At 37.8% G+C, this 16,466-nt stretch overlaps 2 protein-coding genes across 4 annotated transcripts in view; one reads left to right on the top strand and one right to left on the bottom strand.

The window, feature by feature from the left end:
* Positions 1-212: 212 nt before the first annotated feature.
* On the bottom strand, positions 213-16,360 carry PPWD1 (peptidylprolyl isomerase domain and WD repeat containing 1). Of its 2 annotated transcripts, XM_045022284.1 has the most exons (11): positions 16,143-16,360; positions 13,418-13,520; positions 12,516-12,616; positions 11,610-11,730; positions 9,212-9,659; positions 8,234-8,424; positions 7,370-7,559; positions 5,712-5,893; positions 4,375-4,456; positions 1,806-1,988; positions 213-568 (listed from the first exon to the last, which is right to left on the bottom strand). In XM_045022284.1, the coding sequence occupies exons 1-11, from the start codon at positions 16,291-16,293 to the stop codon at positions 425-427; spliced, it is 1,896 nt and encodes a 631-aa protein (XP_044878219.1). In that variant the 5' UTR covers positions 16,294-16,360; the 3' UTR covers positions 213-424. The 2 variants fall into 2 exon arrangements, with proteins under 2 accessions (XP_044878219.1, XP_044878220.1); XM_045022285.1 differs by lacking the exon at positions 13,418-13,520 and having other exon boundaries at positions 16,143-16,356.
* CENPK (centromere protein K) overlaps positions 16,335-16,466 on the top strand; it is a 51,379-nt gene continuing 51,247 nt past the window's right edge. The window contains exon 1 of one of the 2 annotated variants that reach the window (XR_006580654.1): positions 16,335-16,459. Coding sequence is in view for 1 of the 2 variants with exons in the window: in XM_045022296.1 (XP_044878231.1) it covers positions 16,457-16,459 (3 nt within the window). In the remaining variant the exon portion in view is untranslated. The remainder of the gene's footprint in view (positions 16,460-16,466) is intronic. The other variant, XM_045022296.1, reaches the window with a different exon arrangement.

The raw sequence follows: 16,466 nt of genomic DNA, 5'->3' as shown, positions 1-16,466 counted from the left end.
CAGTTTTTTTGAGGAAAGAACCTATTTTTGGCATGAAATATAAACTCAAGGAAAATGCAAACTTATAGAAAAACTCAGTAAGGAAGACATTAGCAAGAGTTATAGGAAGTTAGATTAACATGCTCATGATTATGCAAAATCAGTACCCTTCAGACATTTTGAATGTACAAATACACATAATTTAACATAGAAAAGATGCAAGAGACAAAAACTTGACATGGTCACCTTTTATTTTAAAATATCAAGTTATTAAAAATACAGTTTGGGGCATTTTAGCTACACGATTAGTGGAGGGGTTGGTGTTTGTTCAGTCCTGGGGTTTCCAGAGCAGAGAACTATTGAAAAATGAAGTCCCACTGCTCAGTTTGTTTGCTTTTGGGGGTCCCACAACATTATTTTTAAGGTAGGTTTTTCAAATTCTATTTTACTTCACAGTGATATTAATGATGCTGACATCTTCATATGGTTTGTCAGTTTTGGGATTTACTTTCACATTTGAGATTCTCTGAACAACTTCCATTCCTTTAGTTACTCGTCCAAAGACACTGTGCTTGTTATCCAGCCAAGGCTGTTTAGGGGGTGGAACAAAGAGGAAACAGAATTTTTGATAAATTATTAAGCATTCTGTAGGTTAAATAGTAGGACAGAAAGAGATTTAGTGCTAGAGTAAGTGAACGCAAATGTAATTGTAGATTAAGGTTATTAAATTTTAAGCTTTACACTTTAAAATGTATTCACTGTTAATTATTCTAACAAGTATACAGTGAAAGCATATAAAAGTGTCTTACACTATTCAACAACTCTGAAGCTAGTTCTCAATTTGTTTATACCTAAGCATTAATAAAATATCTTGCAAGGCAAAAATGCTAGCTGTGCAGTCATTTTAATTCATAGACCTTCAATGATGAAAAAATAACTTTTCTAAATGGAATGTTTTCATATATAGCTAGGCTGGAATAGAATTTATGCAAACGCTTTCACATGCTTGAAACTCAGTTGTGACAATATAATCTTCTACTTTCACCACCACTAGAAAATGGGTAAAGTTCATATTTGTGAGGAATTAGGTCATATGTTAATAACATTTCCCTGCATACCACTACAGCTACCTCAACATCAGCTATTAAATTGTTTATAAATGCCCCTAAAACAGCTCTAAAATGGCAAGTCTCTAAAATAGTAAAATGATGGTGCATATGCAGATTGCTTCTAAGGACATCCACAGGCTACAGCATTTTGAAGGGTTTTGTTTTGTTAAAGACTCACATACCAAAGTTTTCTACTTCTAGTATATAGTCAACTAAGTCACACAAAAATGAAAGTATTAATGGAGAGACTTTGGGGCCAAATCTTGACCCTCTGTGCAAAGCCAGAATACAACAGGCCATAGGTAGTAGTAATATCTATACCTGCTAAATCTTCACAACCCATGCAGAAGTTTTGCCAGTCTTAGTGAGAGGGATATTTTTTAATAACATCTGAATTTAATTTTTATTTAACAGTGGAAGATGTAACTCCTGTTAATATAACATTCCATTGTCTACAATAAGATTTAAAATTTAACATGTGCCTTTTACTCAAATTCTCAAGTCTTTCATAATCACAAGTTTAATCACTGTTTCTAAAGGACATTTTTCAGTTAAACTTCAGCAATGTGCTTTTGTCACATCATTAACTACATAATATTAGCTGGACAATGGCATCCTCCTTTTTCACTAGAGAACTGGCAAAACTGCTTCTTTATATAGTACCATCATGGTTGATCTTCAAATCAGACCTTAAACTGGGTTTTAAATATTACTTACAGTTGGTACCACTGTTATGAAGAACTGGGAACCATTGGTGTTTGATCCTGCGTTAGCCATACTAAGTGTGTAGGGTCTGTCATGTCGTAAAGTTGAATGAAACTCATCTTCAAATTCTCCTCCCCAGATGCTTTCACCTCCCATTCCTGTACCAGTTGGATCACCAGTTTGAATCATAAAACCCTGCATAGGAATTAAACACACGATCACATTTTGCTGTAGAACATACAAGATTTGTTTTTAAAACTGACAGATTTTTATATAAGATATGCAAGTGTTAGAATAAAACCCAGAGTGCCCCAAATAGTTGGGTGGGTTTTTTTTGTTTTTTTAAATGATGGCTAGCTCATCATCAGAATAAGATCCTCTAACATATCCTGTTGGTGAGATAACATATGAGCCTGTAGGGGTTATGTACCTGTAATTCTGTACCTTCTGCAAAAGTATTCAGTTTTATCAACTTATTTTTCTATCCCATACATCAGAAGTTTAAAGCTTTACAAGCTGTCCATTCCTGCAGAAAGCACAGACCTACCTAACCCCTACATGCCTGCTTTGAGTTCCAAGTCATGTCATATCAGCCTGTTGCACACCAGAGCTAGTGGAAAGGGATGAGCATCTGGCATGCCTCTTGGCTTTTCACTTGTGCAGGCTGGCCCCCTTGCACTTCTTTTCTTTGCTTTTCTTTTATCCTTTGGAAGGAGGGTGTTTTTTGTTTTTGTTTTGTTCCCAACTAGAGATTGATCCCTCTCCCTAGCTCGTGTTGTCTTCTGGCACTTTTTCTGCAGGGAGGAATCTAGTACCTGTTTCTCATTGTCCAATTCAGCTGTAAAGTAAACACAAGGGAACATCCCAGAGGGAGCCTAGATCCTTTTCTGGGAGGAAGTGTCAGCAACAATGCCAGACTCCTTGCTAAGGGACTATTACTTGATAGCTTTTCTCCAGAGGACAAGGGCTGGGGAATTTTAGAATGTTCCCTCAAAGAACTCTCAATGGTTGAAGACAGACTTCCCTGCTGTATTTCAAATGGCAAAGTGCTCTAACCTGCCCTTGCCAAGGGTCTCAGCTGGTGGGGGGATGACACAGATGTCCAGACTCTCACCTTGTGCTAACAAGCTCTCCAGACTCCGAACCTTTTCTCCAGGATTTGAGTGCTGGAAGCAATTGTGGCAGAGCTTCCGTTTTGTGTCTCCTGAGAGTGCTTCCTCATAGTCAAAGCTCCTCTTAGCTTTCAGTTTTTCTTTGGGGCCAACTCCACCATGCCAGAAATGAAGGGGAGAAGGTCTGGGGTGATTACATTCTGGGAATAATCCCTAAAACTATTTCATCCTTCACAAGAAAAATGGATGAGCAGCCTTGGAGACAAGTCAGAGCTTCTGTATTTGCAAGAAAAGTGATTCACCCCAAGTGATTTTGACTAGGGAAAGGATCAGGATCAAGAAAAAAAAAATTCTCTTGCAAAATCTTCTTGGTACATCCTAGTTCATAGAAGGCCTCAGAATGTGTCATCACAAATATCAGTAGTCTCATTGCAACTTCTACTGATGTCGCAGAGTAATGCATTCTGCGATATCTTCAGTGAACTAAGCACAACCAAGACTTTGCAGAGGGTTTGCTTGTTTGTTTTGTTTTTGTCCTAGGTAGCAAGGACATTCAGTATAGTAAGGTAGAACCTCAGAGTTACGAACACCTTGAAAATGGAGGTTGTAACTCTGAACAAAATGCTATGGTTGTTCTTTCAAAAGTTTATAACTGAACATTGACTTAATACAGGTTTGAAACTTTATTTGCAGAAGAAAAATGCTGCTTTCCCTTTACTTTTTTAGCAGTTTACGTTTAACACAGTACCAGGGGCGGCTCTAGGCATTTTGCTGCCCCAAGCACGGCAGACAAGCTGCCTCCGGCGGTTTGCCTGCGGAGGGTCCGCTGGTCTCGCGGCTTCGGCAGACCTGCCGCAGGCATGCCTGCGGGAGGTCCTCCGAAGCCGCGGGACCAGCGGACCCTCCGCAGGCAAACCGCCGGAGGCAGCATGCCTGCTGCCCTCGTGGCACTGGCAGAGCGCCCCCCACAGCTTGCCGCCCCAAGCACGTGCTTGGCCTGCTGGGGCCTGGAGCCGCCCCTGCACAGTACTGTACTGTTTTTGCTTCTTTTTTTTTTTTTTTTGGTCTGATGCTGCCTGATTGTGTGCTTCCGATTCCAAATGAGGTGTGTGGTTAACTGGTCAGTTCGTAACTCAGGTTCTACTGTAATCTGCGCTTAACTCAACATCTCAGTTTTCAGGTTTGCTCTGCAGTTTATCTACAAGACTACTACTTTTAAACTGAACCATAACCTTACTAAATGATAACTTTCTTCAAAATCTAATAGTTCCCTGTAAAGGCTGAAGGTCTCTATGAAACAATTCCAAAAAAGACAATTTAACCGATTTAAATATAATAATTCACCATGCTTAAATACAACAAAAAAAGCAATATAAATGACGAATTCAGACAGAACTGGCACAAATGTCTTATGTTCTGTATTTTGTGTCATACAAACCAACAGAAAAAGCATTAGTCTTATAAATTACCTTGATAATACGGTGAAATGTGTGCCCATTGTAGTAACCATTCCTGCTGTGTACACAGAAATTCTCCACTGTTTTGGGGCACCTGCAATTGCATAACAAATTTAAGACAAGACTAAATAATACTTATTTGTACTGCAGTAGTGCCCTAGGGGATCCGCCTGAGATCAGAGACCTATTGTACTGGGCACTACACACACAAGACAGACCATGCCCCCAAAGAATGTATAAGCTTAACAAGTAACCGACAAAAAGCAGGAAGCATAGATGGGTGCAATGACTTGCCCAGGGTCACACAGCTGGTCAACAGCAGGGCCATAAAAAAAGCCAGTTCTCCCAAGTCCAAGTCTAGTGCCCTAACCACTAGACAGTATTTCCTCCCTATAGTTCCACTTACATACTGTAGATAAAATTACAAAGTATTAACAAGTATAAAATGGAACCAACGTTCACAACAGCAGTAGTATGCAGAAGTATGAGAAGGTGCAGACGTTGGGGTACAGAAGTACAGATGTGAACAGAGAAGATTTTATTCATCAACAGTTGTACACAGAACCCTTCTCAGTTGTGTGCCAGCAGTTGAACATAAATGGCATAAAGTTCATGCATAGTTGCACATAAAACTTTCTCCATTGTAGGATACAATTTTGACGGAGAAGGTAGTTCTCATGAGAGGTTTCAGGTTTGCAATGGCACAAAATTTATGCATAAAGCAATTCCTTTTGGAGTTGCAGGATGCATCATCCCTCTAGTTTAGAAAGCGGTTGCCAGATCTGCTGCTGCCAGCCACATGTTCTATTCTCCTTTCCCCTAGACTGCATGAAATAGCACAGCTCTGTTATCTCTGCAGTAACACATAACTTGCACAAAACAGTGCTGGTATCACACAAGCATCTGGGGGAGAATCAGAAAAAGAACAAAACAAGGTAAAAAGAGCAAATCCATAAATCAAAAACAAAACAACACAGAAGAAAGGAAAAGAAGATAAGGAAAAATAGTAGGTGAGATCTGACAACTTAGACATGATACAAGCAGACATGGGGATTTACAGTTTCTAAGGAATACTCCAACAACAACAAATGTTGAGAACCACTGCCCTTATTGCTGCTTTAAGCTATTTTTTGCCACTAGTGTGCTTGCTAACATCCCAGCAGCTTGAATTTATATAATTAATTAGGCAAATATGCAACCAATAATATTATTTAATAAGAGTCCTTGGATGGGGAGCAGGGGAAATCAAATTATAAGCAATCCTCCTGCCCCAGTAACTGACAACAAACAGCCTCAAAGAAAGTAACAATAAAAGCAAAACTACTTTTAAAAAGGTACCAAATACATACTCAACAGGGAAAAGCTTGACATGAATATCTCCCATGCTTGTGTGGATAATGGCACTATCAGAAACCCTTTTGGGGCCTTCAGCTTGAGTGGCTGCCATGACTTCTTCCTTAGATGGTTTCTCATTAAATACATCTCTGTCAGAATCTGCACTCTTTGTATCTTCTGGTTCACGTTTAGTAAACTGAAGAACAAAAGACAAAAGGTTGCTATGTTTATATTTTCTTATTTAGATACCAGCAACTGATGGGGAAATTTGAGGGAGGGAGGAGTGCGGGGGGGTGGGGGGGGAGAGAAGCTGAGGCTCAGGGGAGTAACCCCTGTGACCACTCCCCACATGACCCCACCCCTAGTCCAGGACCTCCACATTCTCCCCATTCCATTCCTTCCCTTCCCATCTTAGCTGGGGCGGGCCAGGGAAGGATGTCTCTGGCCTGGCTGCAGCTGCTTCGGAGGCTGGGGGGAGAGCAGCATGCCCAGAAATGGAGAGACTCTGGCCCCGACTCTTCCCTTCTGGCTCTGCTGCCTCTCCCCCTCTCTATATCCGTTCATAAGCCGGTCCCCTTCTCTGATGCTTCCCTTTTTTACTAAAAAAAGTTGGCTTATGAATGAGTATATACAATAGTCTCTTGTGATCTCTCTCCCCTATACCTCTCGCTTGCCTTTAACATTGTTTTATTTAAAAGGAAAGAATGTAAAAATGCGTACAGGTAAAGTACACATACTCAGGCAATGCTCCTTGTGCTAGGTTCAGACAGAGTTGGAAGTCTCTCTTGATTTCATTACACAGATATAGTAAGTACTCTTATTCTGTCTTCATACTAATATAATACTATAGAAAGGCAATGATTAATTCAAAGAGACGTTTTCATCCATAGCAATATGATCCCTAGACTAGTGCTCAAAAGGCAGAAGACAAAACTAGTTAGAGAAAACACACAAGGTCAAACAGTAGAGGAGTGTCAGCATAAAGCACCAAGTGTGTACATTATAAAGTTTCAGATGGCAATTACAGTCACTGAAATACACTATATATACACACTATATATTTTCTGTATGTTTGATAAATAAAAAGGTCCCAGATCCTGTCAAACTTTTCTTCCTGGTCTGTACTTTTGCAAGTTGTGTGTTCAGTTCTATAATTGCCTTCTGATAGTTTAGAGTACACACACTTGGTGCCGTATGGTAACAATCAAGGTTAAGCACAAGTACTAGTTAAGCAAATGACAGTCAGGCTTCTGCACCAAATGTCTGTTACTTGTCTATACAGTGCTTAGCACAAATGAGCCCTGATCCTTCAGTGGGGTTCCCAGGCACTATAGCATAATTACGGAGCTATATATAAATATAGCTTCAAAAGAAATCCTAACTACCAAACATGGGAACTAAAACTTTACTAACATATAAAGGAGTCCAAGATTCACAATTTCTTGACCAACTCAGTAAAAGCTGAAGGATCATAAAGCTACTCTCAGATAAATCCAAGCTAAACATTCTGAAATATTGTTGTAATTTAAGGAGTCTTGTCTGGGAAAGTTGTCACTACCAAAATTCTTCAAGTCAAAAAGCACTAAAAAGTCTGTGAGAAGTTGTTTAAAAAACAAACACACAAAATTGAATAATTTCTATCTTGGATTAGTCTAACAGAAACCGTACCTACCATGTAAAACCTGTTCTTTTTGAAAGATGTGCAGACTATTGTTGGATCTGCCTGGATATTCTGGAGAACAGGGTTTTCAGATGCTTTCATCTCTATAGTGGTTGCAGCACGATGTTTCTTTGCTACACCTTGGAATAAAGCCAGTTGCATCACCCTGATATTTTCCTGTTTGCCTAAGATACGAACACACCTATAGTACACGGTGTTTAAAAACAAAAACAAAAAAAGAAAAGTATGACTACTGTTAAACTTCCATGTCATACAGTCTTTCCCCTCCAGCCATAACTAGACTCTTAGCAGAATTCAAGAAACACTGCTCCTCATCTTATCAAATTATATATATATATATTTATATTTTTATATGTGTATCTATATATATACAGAGAGAGAGGGAGGGGGCAGGAGGGAATGCTATTACAAGCTTATTTACAATGCTTTCCCTTTTCAAAACTGTTACAAAAAACATACTACTCAGCCTTTCTTACCCTAAAAATCCCCAAACCATCGATCCTCATTTATTCTACCGTGCAGAATTATAAACAAAGAACGGTCATTAACTTTCCATTAGTGTATCTGATTGTATTTACTATTAGCCAGAAATTGACTGCCTGTGCAAAATACTTATTCCAAGGATTTTTATGCATATCTTCTCTCATTTTACCAAGTTTTAAGCCATAAAATTCAATATTTGGCATACAAACAGTTAATTTTCAACCTAATTTAATGACCCCCGAAGAAACAGAAAGATCTATTAACATGCAAAATTTTAAATGGAACAAGAATATTAAAAAATTAACTGAAATTAGACTCTTTGAGACTAACCATTATATGTAGGTACATAAACACAGTTGGAATAAGACTTACCGGTTAGTTTCTACATTTATGACCTTAATACCCAGCATTGTTCCATAGAGCACGAAGTGTCCAGTTTCATCAAAAATTATGTTAATTAACCTGACTGCATCCACCTTCTCCAACTCACGCTCAACAGCCATACGTCGGCCAAACTCCATGTCTGGCAGCTGTTGTCTCATCTGTTGCAGCTCAGTAAACATCTACAGAAACAAGACAATCAATCACCAATGGTATGAATGTACAATAATGCTGTGATCTTGCAAAGCATTGAAACACATACAGGACGGGGGCTAGGGCCGCGCTGCTCGGGAGCCTAGAGCCGGCCCTGGGTACATGGTTATATCGGCGTATAACACGCACACATCATTTGCCCCCTATTTTCAGGGGAAAAAAGTGCGTGTTATACGCCGATAAATACGGTACTTAACTTTCACTTCAGTAGGATTACTCAACTACTCACAAGCTTAAATAAATGTTTGAGTGAATCATTCAAGTATTTTCTTTAGATAAAGCAGAAACTGAAATATACACAATTAGAATTATTTTTCTGTTGACTATCAAAACACAAGCTGTAGTTAGCATCCAAGACCCTGGGCAAAGAAAAAAAAAGTATGTTTGCTCTAACAAAGCAATCTTTAAAAAGATTTTTTCCCTTACATTTTGTTCCTGATTTTGATTAAAGCAGACTTTTTCAAATGCTTTCTAGCAAATGGGCAGTCTAGCTGCACAAAAATTACAACATTTCCTAAATGAAAAACAGCAATTAAATTTCAAAGTATATTCAGCACAGATTAACATGTAGAAGTTAGATACCATAGAAGTATAAGATTAAAAGATGCTAATATAGAAAAAAAACTCCTTTGTAAGATAAGGTAAGTAATAAAACCCATCTTTATAGAAACTGGTGATAAAGTAGATAAAGGTACTGGTGAGTAAATTAATATACAAAGAAAAGAAGTCAGAATATAGAAGCAAAATTGAACTCACACTCAGGGATTCATCAAAGACTCTCATAAGCTTCCCAGTCAAGAACCTGAAAATTCTAACTTTTCTATCGGAACCAATAGTGGCCATTTTCTTGCCATCAGGTGAGAAACATATACTGGATGGGTAAGCTTTACATTTAGCAAATTCATATAAATCGGTGTCTGTTTTATACTCCCAGTTCACATTTTTGGGGAATTTATATTCATGAGGAGGCCCAGTCCAGTATTCAATCATTCCAGACTTGTCAGAAGACACTACTACTTTGTAGGTGGGGTTCAGCCGTATCTGAGTAAGAGGGGATGTATGGAGTTTATCAAAAACATGAAGTGGCTGGTTATTTCCTCGACCATCATATATGAATATCTTTCCTGTGCTCTTCTCAGAAGATGCAACAGAAGATATGGCATCTCCAGGGCAGTATATCCATTCACACTGGCCAGGATAGTAGCTGGAACAGAAATTAGAGGAAAAAAACAAAATAAGCAGGCCTTGAATTACCTAGATAGATACGCATAACAATCTGCTAAACAGACAAGGTGGGTGATGTAATATTTTTTATAGGACTAATAAAAGATATTACTTCACCCACCTTGTATGTCTAATATTCTAGGATCAAAATGGCTATAACAATACTGCAAATAACACTTGGCTACACATTCGTCTACAGGCTAGATTTCTGTTCAGTATTATTTTCGATATTACAGATAAAGAGAGTCAATAATTTGATAGTCCAGGACATATGTAGCAAGTTACCTCCTCAACTTTTTGAAGTCAATTGAACTATCAATTTGAAATCAAATGGCAGAGGCAATTTTTAGGTAGAATTATTATTTACTAGCTTTGATAATATGTGGTCTATGAAAATTCAGTGGTGTATTACCAAAGGAATGTGACAGTTACCCAATCTCTGCTCTTCCACAATGCTTCACAAAGTAGTTATGACCGGAAGTTAGGGTACGGAAGGTATGTGGGGAAAATAGGGATGTGATCCACTACAATATCTGGCGTGGAAATCTATTACTACTAAACTTTCATGACAATGGCATTTCTTCTCTGTCCTGAAATTGATCATTTAAAGTCGGATTTTGGTGCAACTGAAAACAAAGGCAGTTTTGCCATCATTCAACAGGAGCAGGATCGTGTCCTGTAATAAATCACCAGGACTGTATTACAAATTGATTAATAAAAAGATCAATAGATTATAAACTTCAGTAAACCACCAGGACCAAATTATATTAATCAATAATTCTGAAGGAATTTAAAATGAAATGGTTTAGCTGCTAACAGAGATATGTACTCTAATTAAAATGAACCAGAGGACTGAAGAACAGCCAACGTTATGCTTATCTTTTAAAAGGATGCTAACGGAGACCCCAGGAATCATCTGATACTGAAATAAAGCTCATTGGTCTATCAGCTAGTTGAAACAATACTAAAGCTAGAATTATGAAAAACAAAAACTAACATATAATACAAAGAACCAGTACAGCCTCCGGGGAACAACTATGTTATCTAGAATTCTTCGACAACTCAACTAGCAAATCCCTAAGAACTGGTAGATAAAATAATTTTGGACTTGCAAAATAATTTTGGTAAAGATCCTCAAAAAAGAAGCTATTAAGGAAATTAAGTAGTTGTGGCATGAAAGGCAAAGTTCTGTCATGGATTAAAAACTGGTTAAGAGGCAGAAAACAAGAGAACAGCTGTCACAATGGCAGTACAGAGACCAGACTGTGATCGGCTCTCTAGTTAAAAACAGTAGTTCCTACCCTAACTGGGTTGATTTAAAAAACTGGTTTTAAGTGCACTGTTAAATATTAAAGTAAGTAGAAAAGGTAAGGTAAACTGAGAATAGGATTAAAAAAATAAATAAAACAATCAGCTCTAATAGAAACACTATGTTAATTTCACTATGTTAATATCGCAGTAATAGGTGTGGTACAAAATGCCTATGTTGATATGATACTTTCAGAATGAGAAATACTAAAAACCTGACAAGAACTTTCTGCGGGCTATAGAACTCTTGTTTTTTCATTGTTTTTGCTCTCTTATCATGAGATAGGACTACCATCATGTATCTTGTCATATGTTACATGACACATATCCTCAAATGTCAGGTTCATGTCATACTGAAAAATATGAAAACTTTGTTGCACACTTTTTACAGCAGGAGATTAAAGCCACCTATAGTACAATTCTACATATATCAGGAAAGCTCTAAACTGCTTGGCACATTTCTAATAGCACACACTCCCTTAACTTAGTTAAATGAAGGCTGATTGGATTTTTTTTTTAAACTTAAAATGATCAAACAGAATTTTGTTTAAGTCACTCTTATTCAAAGTACTCAAAACACTTACGATCACCAAAAATGTTTTTACAGAATGACATGACTTACCCAAGTTTCAGCATGTTGATCATATCAAAGTTCACTACATCAAACACCTTCATTGCTTTGTCATCCCCAACAGAACAGAATAATGCCCCTTCTGAACTAACTGCAATACTCTCAATGACCCCTGTTACAATAAACCCAATATAATATTAAAACATGGAAAAGACAGATACTCTTCATGCTTTGTTTTGAAAGTTGTATTTACCACTTTGAAGGATTATTCAATTATCACTCTGTACTACAGTTTTAAAATACACATACTATATACAACAATTGCAGGCTCTAAAATATTGTTCTCAGATCTGAACAACATTTTAGAGCCTGCAATTGTTGTATATAGTATCTGTACTTCAAAGCTGTAGTACAGAATAATAAATAACAATAATAATAATAAAAAGAGTTCTACATTGCACTGTTCATGTCTGCATTGTCTTGGAGTAGTTAGCCACTGTACAGAGAATTAATGACCCAACAAAAAATTGTATGTGTAAACATACTTGTTGAAGTCAATGGTAGCAATTAAACTTTTGGAAGGACTCGAAATAATATATTTTTTTAAAGCTGATTTGTACATCTAATTAAAAATATCAATTTACAAGTTTTACTGTTACCATGAACAATCAGTATCATCAAGTTCTAAAAATGAAGCATAGAAAATTATAAAATAAATTGTTAAGAATCCTATAAACCATACACCTAACAAACATTAAAGTTTATTTCCACACTAACTCCTAATCCCTCAGAATCCTACTGCATAATGGAGTAGGATCAGATTCTCAGCTTTGGAGAACACCTGATGAAACAAATATTTAACTACTGCTACATATTGCAAATATAGAACACAGATAGTAGAGTTGAAGAAAAATTGTGTTCTAATAAAAACAGATCAAATACAATATGATTTCTTACCTAAATGGCTACGAAAATGTTTAACAAATTCAATCCCTTCTTCTACTTTCTTCCAGAATTTGACATGTCCATCATGGCTGGCAGTTATGATAAAATCTGTCCTGCAATGATAAGCATATTAATTGCAACATAACGTTAAAAACTAGCAGGTGGAAGGGAAGAATCAATAATGGTGTACAAGATCAATTTACTAGTACAGCATAGCTATTGAGATGGATATGCATTTTTTTCTTTTTTCCTCACTCAGGAAAGTACAACATGAATATATAATGTATTTGCAACTAGTGGGTAACAGCTAATATCAAGACCTTACATATTAGTACAATATTCTTTATATCTTACTGTAAACAATCTTGAGTCTGTCAGTGTGCAGTAGCAGTTCGATCTCAGTATTAATAATTAAAAAGCAAGATATTACCTTCCCACACTCTGTGACTTGATTTGTAAAGAGACTACACCAACTTAAACAACACACTTCAGTCTTATTTGTTTTTCATGCTAATATTATTAGAAGTAACATGCAATTATAAGAGGTTAGAGATTTCTTCTGTCTCTGCAGTTGTTTACTTTTTGATGCATTTGATGTATAGCTTCTCCTGCTTGTGTAGTTATTTCACATTGAAATAGAGATGAGAAAAAGTAATTTAAGAATAGGAAAATGGGATTTTAAATCCACAAAACTAAGCAAGGGGTTACACGGTACTACTTTTAAATTGACTAGATTTCAAATGTGTGTCTCTTTAACCAAACCAAATCTATTTGAATTAGCTCTGAAAAATTTAAAATCCCACCTCCAAAATCATCAAGTTCCATTAGGGAAGTTTCTATTAAAAAAAAACTCCCTATCATATACACATAAAAGTCTTGGGACTGCAAGACACTGTGAAAAACAAAAGACTCACTTAGTACACACTACATGTGTAATGACATCTCTGTGCATGTAACTGCGTTCATACATTGAAGCACTCGGAAGATTTTCAAGGTAGACATGTTCAAATTCAAGGACTGAACAAAATAAGAGAAAAGCAGAAATTATTTCCTTTTAATAAATATTATATCCCATCTTCTGCTCTCTATTATTATTTACACTTGGATTAGTTTACCTGCATTAGTTTTAGTAAAAAAGGTGAGATATCAGGGCATCATACTAACATTATGAATGAGATTTCTACCACTATTTTTTGAACCTCAATCTCCCAACTGCTGGCATGCTAGAAACAGCTAGTCTCTCATTTCATTACTATTTAAATAAGCACACCATTTTAAACAATTACACCTGCTTTCTGAAATGATAACACAATATTAATGCCAAAGGCCAAAGTCTGTCCCTACATGCATTTTCTCCCTCCCTCTGCCCCACTCCTAATTAAGTTAACTTGAGCATCCAAGGTCAGAATTTGGCCTTATGCAAATACTTCTTTAAAGTGCATTATTTCTCATATAAAGGAAACCTTTCACAAAGAAGACTTGAAAACAGACTATAGAAAAAATCCTTTTGTTAGAGAATTACTATAATTTTCAGAATTTTGGGGACATGTATTTAGAATCAATACATCTCAGGTTGAGATGTCATAATTTATTCCAAGAGAGATAATTAGTCATGACCCAAGATTTAAGGATTTATGCCCCTTCTAAACACTGTTTTTCTTTTAATCCTTACCAGTATTGTGTTATTCTCTGGAACACACACACAAGATTCAAAATAGATTGGACATTATATGGATAATAAGAACATTCAGTCACCTACTGGTAAGGATTAAAAGAAAAACAATATTTAGAAGGGGCATAAATCCTTAAGCCTCGGGTCATTCAGTTTGCTACAGTCATGGACATTGTTATCCTCTGTTTGATATGTTAACTGAAAACAAAGTCCACTTATATAGGTATCTGAAGTTACTGCTTCTTATTTTAATTGAACATATTCTTGTTTTTTTCCTCTCAAGAAAGTATCATCTAGGGACAGCACACCAAAAATAACTAATATTAGAAAAGGTGGTCTATAACTACAGTCATGAAAGAACTCAAAAACAAACAAATCTTCAATCTTCTGTTACAAGGTGAAAATATCTGAACAATAAGAAATGTTTACTGACAGGACAGATGTAATCACTGCTACTTTTGAGCACTCAAAAACATGTCAGGTACCTCACAAAAGTTGCAAAGAATCCTGTGGCACCTTATAGACTAACAGACGTTTTGCAGCATGAGCTTTCGTGGGTGAATACCCACTTCGTCGGATGCAAAAGTTGTAATAACATTGTACCTGTCCTGTAGAGTTTGCAGTGTAAGTTTGACGTGACAAAAATGTGTGATTCATAAACAGACTAAAGGGAAAGGAGAGAAAAATGTGACAATGATATCACATAATTATTGAATAGGGCAAGTACATATCTTGAAAGTTCCTTTGTTTTTTTTAATCATCTTTCTCCTTCCATTTTTGGTGGTTTTCATTAAGCAACTAAATCAGCTTCATCATTTGTATATCACTATTTAAAATCTAACAATTGCATCTCTACCCATTTCATTAACAGACTGCAAAAAGAATCAGATTCTTTATGGTCCAACTCCTTAAATGACAACTGTAGCTATTTGTCTAGCTGGAGGCTACTGCACTCATTGCTATTTAATTTAGTAGGCATGTGTGCAGATGAAAAGTCAGTCAATCCCATGTTTGTATTATGGCAGAATCCATGATGGAGATGTGAATTAGGCAACTGTGTTAAAACTGTAGCAACAAAATAACAAGCAGCTGATTACCAATAGTTGTCTGTTTTTGAGATTTTAAGCTTTGTAAAGAATCCATTCATGCAGGTGTTCTCCAAGAAGTATGTCTGTTGCTTTACCCTAGTCTTACAAATAAAATGTGATCTTCCTTGTAGTGAAGTTAAGCTTTTTCTTTTGGGTGGAGGAGTAATTAATCTTCATAAGTGAAAGCAGTTCAAACTGTAGGCCTAAGTGCACATGCTTAACTTTCATACTGTGAATAGCAGTGTTACTCGTGGTAGTAAAGTTAAGATTGTGCCTGCTTGCACAATCAAAGCCACAGTGAGTGACATCTTGAAGCATCTGTTCCTATAACCCTCTTCCTTAAGGCCAAGAGACACATGTGAGATTTAGAACAAGGAAAAGTTTCACGTTCTTGTGCTGTGCAACCTTCAAAACAAGTCAGAGAATGCAGCATCTTAAATATCTGCCCTTGTTGCATGAATGAAGGAGAAACCACTCTTTGACAAAACGCATATCCATGTACTACTCTTAGCCAATTCTACACCGAAGACAACAAATTTTACAGCACTGGCATGAAAATTCACCAGTTGGGGCACAACGTTTTCCCGATCACCTTTTATAACAACAAAACAAAGGTGCTTTTATTACTTTTCAAGAGGAGGAGAAGGAGCTACTCATTATAGGCACACAGGATCGCGCACGAGGCTGGATCACAGCCACGTTGGGGGCAGTTTTGACTCTGTTTTCTCAGAAATGCCAGCGGTGCAAGTGTTTCGGCGGCGTTTACCATCGCTCCAGCACCCTTCCCGCCCGGGGCCCGTGTCCCAGCGCCCGCCCGGACTCCCATCCCGGACCGCCCCGCTCCCGTGTCCCAGACCAGGGCGCGGCTCCCCGCGTTACCTCTCCTCTTTTTGGCCTGCGCAGCCTCCCCCGGGAGGGGCCCGACCCAGCGCTCCTCTTCCTCCGGTTCCTCGTTTCCATCTCCAGCTACGGCGCCCGCCGCAGCCTCCTCAAGCTTCCGCCTCTTGCGCTCTGAGTCGGCGGAGGCCATGTTAGTGTGCGTCACACTCCTGCGACACACCCCGCCCGGGCGCCCGAAAGTGAGGGCGGCAGCGCTTCTTGCCGTCAGCCGGACACAACCAATGAGAGCGGAGCGCGCGCAGATTGAGGCGCGTCGGGACCCGCTCAGGTCGCCGTGAGGACTCGAGCTCACCATGGTAACGG

This window comes from Mauremys mutica, chromosome 6, assembly GCF_020497125.1.
Source record: "Mauremys mutica isolate MM-2020 ecotype Southern chromosome 6, ASM2049712v1, whole genome shotgun sequence".
NCBI lineage: Eukaryota > Metazoa > Chordata > Testudines > Geoemydidae > Mauremys > Mauremys mutica.
The sequence above is the reverse complement of the archived record's forward strand: the minus strand, read 5'-3'. Positions and strand labels throughout refer to the sequence as shown.